A 12785-nucleotide genomic window follows, 5' to 3' on the forward strand; every position below is an offset into this window, starting at 1 on the left:
TCCTCCCAGGCTAAGTAGCTAATGCTTTGTAACAGGCTTCTCAGTAAGGTTTTATTAAGCAGCTATTCTGTACCAGGCACTAGGGAGAGTATGACCAAAACCAAGTCCTCCACAGTCCCTCTCTAGAAATTCCAGCTCTAGTAGGGGACATGCGAGCATATGGTGCGGCAGTGTGAGGAGTGCCGTGGAGGAGGGGACAGAGGGACAGACGTCGGGTGGTCAGGTTGGGTCTCCCCGTGTAGGGTGTTTAGAGCTGAGACCTGGAGGAGGCAGGGAACACGTTGGAGGGGGCGAGGTGGGGGTGAGCAGAACCTCTTTCTAGAAAAGTACTGCAAGTGCATTCATTGACCCCACAATTAGGACGAGGCGGGAAGCCCTGCGGTGGACGATGGTGGCTGGCTCCTCTGGGTTGGCAGTGTGACTGCTGGACAAGGGCCCACTTTATTCCTTTATTCCTGCTGTGCTCCCGCGTCTGGACTGGGTCCCGTGGAGCCCCAAGACCTGATTACACATGCTGACCCTCCTCCCAGGGAAGCGCACTTGGCTAAGAGTGTGGGGGTGTTTGTGTGGCTGTTGAAATACTGTGTCAGGGGCTGGGAACCGGAGGGACGGGCTTTGTTATCTGCGCATGAGGAAGAGGTTTGGAAACGCAGCAGCTGGGCTGGGGACCGGCGACGCTCTGCGGTGGGGACTGTGGCAGGCAGACCGGGCAGTAGCTCAGCCCTGGCGGCTGGGAATGAGTTGAGAGGGAGCTCTCCAGGAATCACAGGTGATGAGCTCAACCCTAAGGCCTCTGACTTATTGAGACCATGGATAGTTAAGTCATCTCCACATTTGAACACATACAGGGTTGTGAAGGCCTTGGCTAATAACCCTTCTTGTCTATTTCTCCTGTTTCGATTTTCCTCATGGGGAAACCAAGGTACAGAGAGTGAGCCTGGACAGTAGGCAGGCTCCTCCCTCCCTTGTAGTCTCCTCTAGGTACAGAGCATGCTCAGGACATCGGGAAATGTCACTTCAGTGAGATGGTGCAGACACAGGCTCTCTGCCTACCCCTACCCTTACCTGCCTCCATCACATGGACTGGGGTTGGAGTCAGGTAGGCCATCCCTCCCAGTTCCTAGTATGCTGGGCCTCTGTCAGACCTGCCCTGACATGCTTATGCAGTGTCCATCTTCCCCGTCAGACCAGGAGCCTGGCTCGGGGATGGGCCTGTGTCGCCCCCTGTCGTTAACTAGTGCTTTGGGAAGGAGGGAGGGAGGGGAAGACAACAGATGGCCCTGCCAGACCCTTCCCTGTCTAGACTCCCAAATACCCAGCTTGGTGGCTTTGGGGGTATTGGGCTACCCCAAGAAGCTGAAGTGGGAGTCATATTCTAGCAGTGATTCGGTCATGCATAAAATCATTGAGCACCTACTGTGTGCCCAGAAGGAGCCCCGAGGACACAGTGCACAACAAGAATCAGGTCCCTGCCCTGTGGGATGGACCTCCCAGCTGGGAACCAGAGAAAATACACAGGATGAGAAGGTAAATGGTATTGGAGTACTTGGAGGGTGAGAAGGATAAGGCACTGAAGAGGGAAAGAGACTAGGGAGGCCTGTCATTTCAGGTCGGGAGTCACTGAAGGAAAAGAGACTAGGGAGGCCTGTCATTTCAGGTCGGGGCCCGGGCAGGCCTGCAGAGAAAGTAACGCCTGAATGAGGAGAGGGAGGGAGCCCTGAGCGTGCCTGCAGACGAGAGAAGAGCCCTGAGGTAGGAGCAGGCCTGGAGTTGTGAGCAGGGAAGCTGGCACGACTGGAGAAGGAGTGAGTTGAGGTCAGAAATGGGGGGAAGGAAAATTTGTAGGGCCTTGTAGATCGTGGTAAAGACTGGCTTTTACTCGGGTGAGGTGGGAGGCATGGAGGGGTCCCAGGAGAGGAAGGCCGAGGTTTGGCTTTAAAAGGGTCAGTGCCACGGGGAGAGAGCAGGCTTGGTAGAAGCTTTTTAACGTTGGTATGACCCTGGAATCTAGCACACGGTTCCAAAGTGGCAAGGAGCCCAGTAAAGAAGGCAGGTGGTGCGGCCCAGCTGGCTGGCTCAGTTAGTTGGAGCGTCGTCCCTTACACCAAAGGTTGCAGGTTTGACTCCCAGTCAGGCACATGCCTGAGCTGCAGATTAGACCCAGGGTGCGTGCGGGTGAAGGCAGCGGGTGAGGGACCCTTCCTGCTGCCCACTGACAGACTGGGGAGGAAGCGGGGGCTTTCCAGCACCGTCTCCTGCATATCCTTGACCCACACAGACCAGAGACTGCCAGCACATGCAGGGTCCTGGGGGCCACAGCTGACAGGTCCTGGTCCCATAAACATGATCCACAGCGACCTGGCTCTGATGGGGGAAGACACCCAAGATGCAGGATGGCAGGATGGAATGCCCAGTGACATCGAGTCAGGAAAACTCCCTAAGAGAAGTGACAGGCAGGTAGACCCTGGGAGAGGAGGAGGCGGGGCCAGGCCTTCTAGGTACCAGGTTTGGCTGGGCAGAGGTCTGCAGGGACCTTTCTCATCCCACATGCCCCTTTACTCGTCCTTGAAGGGAGATTGTCTCTAGCAGGTGCTGAGCCCAGGGCCTTGAGCCGGAAAAGAACTGAGGTTTGCTGTGGGGGTTGGAGAACTGCTCCATTTTTGGGGTGGCTGCTGCAGGAAGAGCAGCGAGTGTTTCCTCTTGTCCCTGTGGAGAGCTGGAGTGTGACTGTCCTTGGGAACTGGGTCAGCTGATGGGGGTGGGGTGGGTGATCCTGGATCCTCCAGCTGGTGTCCTCATTGCCCCTGCTCTGCGTGGCCAGTGCCCATGCTGGACAAGGTCCTCATTGATCTGAGCTCATGGTGTCCCCCTTACCCTACAGAGCTTCAGAGAGGAATTGCCCCCAGGTGGCTTCACAGTGGCCATGTGACTTGAGAGCCACTGCCTGCAGACAGATTATCTGAACTCCACATCTCAGCTCCACTGCTGAACTTGGGCCAAGTCACTTCACCTTTCCGGGCCTCAGTTTTCTTATCTGTAGTACAGGCATTACAGAGATGACTACCTGCTGAGGTGTTCACTTGTGAGGAGCATACTGTGGCCAACACAGAACAAGGGCTGAATGTTGGTCATAGTTTGTTAGGCTACTATGATGGGAAGGCGAAATGAGTTCCTTGAACTCATTTTTTTTTCTCTTGTGACCTGTGGGTAGAAATTCTAGATCTCTCTCTCTCTCTCTCCCCCTTTCTCTCTCTCTCTCTCTCTCTCTCTCTCTCTCTCTCTCTCTCTCTCTCTTTCTCTCTCTCTTTTGTTTAATCCTCACCTGAGGATATTTTTCCCATTGATTTATTTTTTTTATATTTTAGAGAGAGAGAGAGTGGATGGAAGGGAGGGAGGAAGTGGGGGGGGGAAGAGAGAGAGAAAGAGAGAGAAACATTATGTGAAAGAGACATCGATTGGTTGCCTCCCAAATGGGCCCCAACTGGGGCTGGGGATTTAACCTGCAATCCTGGTATGTGCGTGCCCTTGACTGGGAATCGAACCCGAGATCCTTCGGTGCCTGTGCTGACGATCTAACCACTGAGCCCACTGGCCAGGCTCCATCCTTTCTTTTGAGGCAGCTAATGATATGTCTGTGCTGTGGTTTATATAGCCTCGTCTCTTCCTGGTGGACATAGAAGTGCTTTCTAGTTTTTCACTTTGTGAAAGTACTGTGGGACACATTTTTGCATCTCTGTAGTGGTCCAGTTCTTTAGGCTGTTTGCTGTGTGACTTATTTCCCTCTTTTTAGCATCTCTGTTTGGCAGGAGCCTTGATCTCTTAGCCTTGTTCCCAACATTTACTATGAAAATTCAAACATAAGGAAAAGTTGAGGGATTATTTGGTAAATACCTGTAAACTCAGTAAATACCTATGTCCTACAATGAATATTTTTTATTCTTTATCCCATATCTGGATTTGGATTTCTCTAGCTTAATGACAGAACCAGCACTGCCTTGTTAGTTACTTATTTTCCCCTCCGTCTCAGTGTCAATATGGCTTTCAGACACCCTGGGCTCAGAAGGCATGCAGTGGCCTCTTACATCCACTTGAGGCCCTGCCCAGAAAGCATTTCGTCTGAAGGGTTCATGTCTAGGTGGGGAACCCCTTGAATAGCCAGGAGGGGCGGAGGGACATTGAGACAGGCTTCGGTGAGGCAAACAGTAACGCTCTATTCCCCATACCGTGCGGGTGCCTGGGGGAAAGACACATGGGTCCCAGGGACGTGTGCCAGCTGGCAAGTGTTGGTGGCATGGAAGCACACTGGGACACAGATTTGCATCTTTCACCATGACCCACGGTGAGGGAGGTTCTGCGTTCTGACCCGGGACTCAGTCTCGTGTATGACACCACGAAGCTTCATCAGCTTCTGGTTGCTCAGTGGTTGAATCAGGAGGTCACTGTTCGATTCCTGGTCAGGGCACATACCTGGGTTGTGGGCTCGATCCCTAGTAGGGGGCAGCCGATCAATGATTCTCTCTCATCGATGTTTCTATCTTTCTCCTTTTCCCTTCCTCTCTGAAATCACTAAAAATATATATTTTTTAAAATGTATATAACCCATGATCTGAGTGATATGTCATATTTCCTCTTTTATTCTGTTCATCCAAAAAGAATAAATGTGGTCACATCCATCTGTTGATGTTTTTTTTTTTTTTACTCATAGTATGTCACTATGTGTATGTAGTTTTGCAAAATGCTTCATGAGAATGTCCGTTCCCTGGGGATGAGATCTTGCCAGTTTTGCTCCTTGTGGAATCCCTGAGGTCTGGAAGGGGGCTTGGTCTGTAGGAGCGCCCCAACCCCCATCACATACTTGTCACGAGGATGACTCTATTGCTCTGTGGATTCCTAGAATGATTGTGACTGATTCTTCACTTTCTCTGCTTGCAAAGCACCTGTCCCACAAGGCTTTCTGCTCCCCACCCGCTATAAGACTGCTTCTCTTTCTCATTTTAAACATCTTTCTTCCCTTTGCAGAATATGCTGAATTTTTGCACTGCAAGTCCAAAAAGTTTACAGACTTTGATGAAGTCCGACAGGAGATTGAAGCGGAGACCGACAGGGTCACGGGGACCAACAAAGGCATCTCCCCAGTGCCCATCAACTTGCGGGTCTACTCGCCGCACGGTAGGCAGCATGAGCACGTACCTATCGCGGGGGCAGAGGAGAGCTGACGGCGCCGGTCACAGGTTGGGTCGGCCTGACTGTCACAAAGAATATGTCCCCTCACATCTTCTCACCTGCACCCAGCCCTCTTGATCTGTCGCTTCCCACTTTTGATAGAAAGGTGATACTGAGAAACTGATCTCAGCTCTAAGGACAACAGCTGCCAGGAAGACTGTCGGGAGTGGTGGGGCCTGGGGCAAATTGGAGCTAGATGCTCCTTTTACTTCTTTATGGATTTATTTTTAATTGAAAGAAAATTTTAATTAAAGTTGACATTCAGTAGTTTATTAGTTCCAGGTGTACAGCATAGAGGTTAGACCAGGGGTGAGCAAGCTTTTTGACTCGAGGGCCACAATGGGTTCTTAAACTGGACCGGAGGGACGGAACAAAAGCATGGATGGAGTGTTTGTGTGAACTAATATAAATTCAAAGTAAACGTCATGACATAAAAGTGTACGGTCTTTTTTTTTTTTTTTTTAGTTTTATTCATTTCAAACGGGCCGTAGTTTGCCCACGGCTGGGTTAGACATTTATATAACTTAGGTGATACCCCCCGAAAGTTTAGTATCCACCTGCCACCATACATAGTTATGACAGAATTATCGCCTGTACTCCCCATGCTATGCTTTACCTCCCCGAGACTATTCTGGAATTGCCATTTCTGTCTGCTCCTTTTAAAGGAGCAGATACCACTTGGCTCCCAGGTGATGCTGGCCACATAGTGACAAGTGAAATCAGCCAGGTCTTTCAGTTTCTCCAGAGGACCCAGAAAGACTTCTCTGCAAAAGTCCTGCCTTTAACACTGTGTCATTGAGAGAGCACCTATGGTCATCCACGGCCTCGGGCCAGAGCACAGATTGCTAACCTAGATAGCATTTGGGGAATAGTCCAGCAGACTCTTAACTCCTCAGTATGGGATCCTTGTGATGAGTTTTAAAATTTATTTTTGAATAAATTATACTATAGGTGGCCCACATTAAAAAATTACAAAAGAAAATACAGTAAATACCCACTCTGGCCCCAATATTGCAAATATATTTCATGTTCTTCAAATAATCATCAAGCATCATTTAAGCATTTATGAATATATGCATGTGTATATTTACTCAAATTGTAGCATTATTTAAAAACCATTTATGCCTCTTTTTTGTGTTTTTGCATCTCGGAGTGTGTTTCTTCTTATGAGAGTATCATCTTTTTGTTTTTAATGTTTCCTTAGTATTGGCTGAATCTTTGGGTTGAAATTTATTTAGCCATTTAAAGCAAGTTTAGTATGCAAATACAGATGTTCTCATTTAAAACTATATCACCGAAATAGAGTAGAACAGGGTGTCTGTAGGATAAGATCCCAGAAGGGCGGTATTGGATCAAAAGGTGTGACCCAGTTGGAGCAGCAAGAGGAATCCTGAGGCCTGGCACCTGGTATTTGGGGAAATGAGCTGAGTGGCTGAAGGACTGTGTGTGCCTCCCCTCCCTCAGCTCTGATGACCTGTCCTTCGGTTTCCCTTCCAGTGTTGAACTTGACCCTCATAGACCTCCCAGGCATCACCAAGGTACCCGTGGGGGACCAACCCCCAGACATCGAGTACCAAATCAAGGACATGATCCTGCAGTTCATCAGCCGGGAGAGCAGCCTCATCCTAGCCGTGACCCCTGCCAACATGGACCTGGCCAACTCAGATGCCCTCAAGATGGCCAAGGAGGTCGACCCACAAGGTAACCACCAAATCCTACAGCAGCAGCTCCCTCTTCCAGGTTCCCCTGAGCATTGCAGCTTGCCGGCATCTTTGATTCCAGCCAAGTCGCTAGTGTTCTCTTTGGTGGTGGCTAGTGTTTGTTTGTTTTTTAATTGATTTCAGAGAGGAAGGGAGAGGAAGAGAGAGAGAGAAATATCAATGACGACAGAGGATCATTGATAGGTTGCCTCTCACAGGCCCTTCACTGGGGGTCATCCTGCAACCCAGGCATATGCCCCAACTGAGAATCAAACTGTGATCTCCTGGTTCATAGGTCGACACTCAACCACTGAGCCACACTGGCCGGGTGGCCAGTCTTTATTGATTGATTTGCCACGCACCAGGTTTATTCTTATGGCCAACTACCTGGGATTGGTGCTGTGGCTGTGTTAATTTCACATGAGGGAAACTAGAGCCTGGGTAGGTGACACTGTGGCTTGTCCCAGGTTGTACTGCATTTTGGGGAGGCGTGTGGGCGGAGGGGGCGGCTGTTGGACCTGTGGTGGCCTGGGGCTTCTTCCTAACAGCGCCCTTCACCTCGGGGCTCTTTTAGGCCTGCGGACCATTGGCGTCATCACCAAGCTTGACCTGATGGACGAGGGCACCGATGCCAGGGATGTCCTAGAGAACAAGCTGCTCCCGTTGAGAAGAGGTGTGGCTGTGTGGGAGGCTGGGGGCTCTGGGGTGGGGCAGCGGGAGGCCACAGGGCCAGGGAGGAGGACCTGGAGGGCCACAGGGCCAGGGGAGGGCAGGAAAAATAGGTGGGGTGGAGCTGGAGAGCCAGAGCACCTCTGCTTTTTTAAAACAAAGTTTGTTTTTGTTGTTCTCATTACTGAAACCTCAGCAGATGCTCCCAGATACATTTTCCCATCACCCTTTTCCCCACTGCCTAGAAGTCACTGCTTTTCTGTACCACTGCAAACCCTTCTAGCTTCTTTTTTTCTAAGTGAACTTACGTATCTTTTTCTTCTGTTTGTATACATTCAATTTTCAATTATGCATCTAACACCCGTTCATTTGGGGAACATGAGAAAACAAATACCCTTGAACAACACGGGTTTGAACTGTGCAGATCCGGGACACTGTATATGGATTTTACACTGACCCGCACAATTCAAACCTGTGTTGTTCAAGGGTCCACTCCCGTTGGGAACCGGAATATGTGGAGAGCTGGCTATGGTTATATGTGGATTTTCAGCTGCATTGGACGTAGGCTCCCCTAACCCCTGCATTGTTCAAGAGTCAACTGTATGTAGAAAGAAGAAACCAAAAGCATCCACAGCCTGATTCCCCCAGATAGCCACTAGTCAGCACTTTGTGGCTATACTTCCAAAATGTTCACAAGAATTTGTAACTTCTATTAATTTTCATGCTTCCTGTTATGAGAATTTTCAAACATTCTTTTTTTTAAAAAAATACATTTTATTGATTGTTTTACAGAGAGGAAGGGAGAGAGATAGAGGGCCAGAAACATCGATGAGAGAGAAACATCGATCAGCTGCCTCTTGCACATCTCCCATTGGGGATGTGCCCACAACCCAGGTACATGCCCTTGACCGCAATCGAACCTGAGACCCTTCAGTCCGCAGGCCGACGCTCTATCCACTGAGCCAAACCGGTTTCGGCTTTCAAACATTCTTGAAAGTAGAATGGACCCAGCCTCGGTGGTTATCAACATACAACTAATCTTGAGTCTTTCGCATGTTCTTGCCTCCCGTTGTCATTTTCTTCCTGGGGGTTTATAAAGCAAATCCCAGGCATCATATCATTTTACACATAAATACCTAACATTCTGCTTGAACGGCTCCCCCCTGCCCCAGCCCCTTTGTTTTTTTCTGTAACATTCATTTGTGGAAGACGTCAGATCACATCCCACACTTGGGATTTGGCCAATGGTAGTTCCCTGTAAACTGGTAATTAAATCTAGACAGAAGCCTGATTAGGCTCAGTTTTAGGTTCAGATCTTCTGATAGGAGTAACCTAAATTTATTTCTTTATTTATTCGTTTATTTATTTATTTTTGAGAGAGTGGAAGGGAAAGGGATAGAGAGAGAAATATCAACGAAAGAGAAACATCATCAATGACTGCCTCCTGCACCCCGCCCCTCCCCCGCCACTGGGGATCGAGCCTGCAACCCAGGCATGGGCCCTACTGGAAATCGAACCTGTGACCTCTTGGTTCATGGTTTGATGCTCAACCACTGAGCCACACCAGCCGGTCCTAAGTATTTCTATTTCCAAAAAAATGAGTAGCAAACATTTATTAAGTGTCTGATATGTACCAGGCATTGTTCTAAGCTCTTGATATGTGGGAGCCCACTTAATTCTGATAACAACCAACATGGTAGCTCTATTCTCATCCCCACATTATGGATGAAGAAACTGAGGCATAGTCTAAATCTTTTGCCCCAGCTCACACAGCTAGCAAGTGATGGAGTAGTTTTTTGTTTGTTGGTATTAATCGTCATCTGAGGATATTTTTTCCATTCCTTCTCAGAGAGGGTCAGAGGGAGGGAGGGGAGAGAGAAAGAGAAACATCGATGTGTGTCTTGGACTGGTTGCCACCCACTGCGGGTGGGGAGTGAACCCGCAACCCAGGCATGTGCTCCTGACTGGGAATTGAACCCAAGACCCTTCAGTACACAGGCTGACACTAACCATGGAGCCACCGGCCAGGGCCGTGGAGCTGGTTTTGAATCTCAGCCCTCCAGTGCCATGCTGCTTTGTAACCTGGTTTCCCATTTCATGTAGCAAAATAGCAGAACATTTCCCCACAACAGACAAATATTCTTCAAGATTGCTTCAAAACGTCCTGCACAGTTCCTTATATGGGCGTGTGTGGGCGGTTGTTACTCATTCCCCATTTGTTGAACACTTAGGTTGCTTCTGGTTTTTCCCTGTGGCCGGGTGCTGACTCTCCACTGAGGGTTTTTATTCTTTAAGGCCATTTCTTCCCTAATTATCTTGCTGACTTTCCATTCCTTCCCTCTGGCTCTGCACCTTGCCTGCACCATTTCGATCTTGTGTTTTGCTCCCGGGGTTTCCCTCCTTGATATCTGGGATAGCCGTGGGGGGGGGGGGGGAGGGGGGCATTCCGACCTTGATTTCCACCTCCCCCCAGCACTGCTGAGGCACTGAGGAGAGGTGGCCCCAGGTCAGGACAGAGCATGGTCAGGAGCACAACCTAAAACCTGTTTCGCTGTGAGGATCAGAGGCTGAAGAGCAAATCCGTGTCAGAGGTTTAGGAAGGGTCAGTGCTGCAGAGGGAAGCAGACCCCGTCGTCCCCGTGCTCTCCACCAGCAACGCAACCCCGCACTCCTTTGCACATGTCTGACCACCATCTTAGACTCCGAGGGACACTCGCTGTGCTCAGCAATGCTGCCTGGTGGCTGGATGACGTGCACTCCTCACCTTCCTCCCTCCCCACAAACTGTTTATCTGTCTCCCCTCCTTGCCTTCCTGTCCGTTTCCAAGAAAGGGACTCTTCCTGTCTCCACTCAAACACTTGCTTCCGACTTAAGACCTCAGGCTCTCAGGTTTCTCCTCTTGCTCCGTGGCTTTCAGAATCCCTCCAATTGGATCCTTTTTCTTGGCCTATGAAAGACTCAGAACCACAGCACACTTGCAGGAACCCAAACCTAAGCCAGACTCCTCTCTCTACCCCCTACTGTATCCTTCTGCTCTTGATGACAGGGATGGTAGAGACTGTGGGCTTCCCATGGACCTGGGCTCAGATCTGGGTTCTTGTGCTCCTTTCTGAGACCTTGCAAGTGAGCTCACTTTGGCCTGCCTTGGTTCCCTCATCTACAGAAAAATGGACATAATGACAGATACGGAGAGGACAGAAAGCAAGTCTGCCTAAGACTCAGCAGGTGCCACTGCCCTTCTCCCCAAGAGAAGCGTTAAAAGACCCCCGCTGTCAAGAGAATGGGGATAAATATATATGTTTGTCACTTCAGTTCTTTGGCCACTTATCTGCATTCCACTTTTCTAACTTTTATTAATAGCAATGAATAACTGCCTCTGTTCATTGAGCACCTACCATTTGTTGGCCACTAAGCTAAGTTCTTTTATTTTTTATTTTTATTTTTATTAATTAATTAATTAATTTTTAAAATATATTTTATTGATTTTTTACGGTTAGGGCTATTTTTTTTATTTTTAAATAAATATGTTTTTATTGATTTTAGATAGAGGGGGAAAAGGGACGGGGAGAGAGAGAGATTGATGAGAGAAACATCAATTGGCTGCCTCCTGCACACCCCCTACTGGGGGTCAAGCCCACAAACAGGCCTGTGCCCTGACTGATGGTGCTCAACCAGCTGACACACCAGCCAGGCCTACTGAGTGCTTTATCTCTCACAGTGCCCGTTTGTGTACCTGTTTGCTTGGTGCCTTGTGTCCATGCTCAGGGGCTCCTGGATGTTCTAGCTTTTTAAAAATATATTTTTTTATTGATTTCAGAGAGAAAGGGAGAGGAAGAAAGAGATAGAAACATCAGTGGTGAGAGAGAATCATTGATTGGCTGCCTCTTGCACACCCCACACTGGAGATCGAGCCCGAAACATGGGCATGTGCCTGACTAGGAATCGAACTGAGACCTCCCGGTTCATATGTTGGTGTTCAACCACTGAGCTACACCAGCTGGGCTGTTCTGACTTTTTGAACACCATCCCCTTTCCCGTCTCTATTTTGTCCTCTTCTTTATGTTTTCTTGTTCTACTTTTTATTTCTAAATATTGCAAATCTTTTCTTCACATTAGCATTTTTATTCTAAAAAATGGTTTCTCACATTTGAAAAAAAAAATTCCAAAATGGTACTGAAGGCTCTTAATTAAAGAGACTGTTTCTCAACCCCCTCCCCCAAGTCCCATTTCTCATGTATTCAAAGTTAACTGTTTCTTAGGTTTCATTCAGCAAATTTTACTATAAATACATTCATTTTGAAAACTTGCTCATGTTTTTTTTTAAGTGTTTCTGTAGTTTCCTATTTTATGTGTAAATTAGTGATCTCTCAAGAATTAATTTTGGTAGGTACCCAACTTGACCAACAGCGACCATTGAATAACTCCACTTTCTTCCCACTGAATTAGAAGAGTTAGCTGTTAGTTCCCACCTGCTGCTGGGTATGGTTTTGGACTTCCTATTGCACTCATCTCTCTGGACACATATGCCCCAATATACCTAACCTTTTCCAATATAGTAGCTTTACAATAGGTTTTAATTTCTGGCAAGATAGCTGTCTCCGAATTGCCCTCCTTTTGGAGATTTTTTTCTTACTGTCTTCAAAGCTCAGCTTCTGGATCTCACCTTCATTAAAGCTTGTTTCCATCCACCCCCTTCACACCAAGCTGCATATACTCTCCTTCTTCCAAACACTTGTGTTGCTTTTCAAGACTTCACTCTGTATTTGCGTTTTCCGTGTTTCTAAGTAATGTGTACAGCTTGTAACCCCATCTGTCAGTGACTCGTAGGACAGAATCCACGTATTCACCTGCACCTTGCTTAGCTCTGTGCCTGGGCTGCAGTGGGCACCTGGGCCCTTCGGTCCGCCTGGCAGTCGCCCTGCCCTGACCCTCTCTCCCCGCAGGCTACATTGGTGTGGTGAACCGAAGCCAGAAGGACATCGAGGGCAAGAAAGACATTCGTGCGGCACTGGCGGCCGAGAGGAAGTTCTTTCTCTCTCACCCCGCCTACCGGCACATGGCTGATCGCATGGGCACCCCACACCTGCAGAAGACCCTGAATCAGGTGTGTCAGTGGTTTTGTGCAGTTGCACTTGTGCAATCAAGTGTTTGGTAGTGATGAGGGCCAGAAAGAGACTGGGAGGCAGAGACAAC

At 48.6% G+C, this 12785-nt stretch overlaps 1 protein-coding gene across 8 annotated transcripts in view; it reads left to right on the forward strand.

The window, feature by feature from the left end:
- Positions 1–12785, forward strand: part of DNM2 (dynamin 2) — an 85957-nt gene that overhangs the window by 36704 nt on the left and 36468 nt on the right. For all 8 annotated transcript variants that reach the window (XM_006765779.2, XM_006765781.2, XM_006765782.2 and 5 more), the window contains exons 3-6: positions 5020–5169; positions 6721–6924; positions 7498–7596; positions 12536–12696. In XM_006765779.2, the coding sequence (XP_006765842.1) occupies positions 5020–5169; positions 6721–6924; positions 7498–7596; positions 12536–12696 (614 nt within the window). The remainder of the gene's footprint in view (positions 1–5019; positions 5170–6720; positions 6925–7497; positions 7597–12535; positions 12697–12785) is intronic.

The sequence above is a fragment of the Myotis davidii genome, unplaced genomic scaffold (genome assembly GCF_000327345.1).
Source record: "Myotis davidii unplaced genomic scaffold, ASM32734v1 scaffold1439, whole genome shotgun sequence".
In the NCBI taxonomy this organism is placed as follows: domain Eukaryota; kingdom Metazoa; phylum Chordata; class Mammalia; order Chiroptera; family Vespertilionidae; genus Myotis; species Myotis davidii.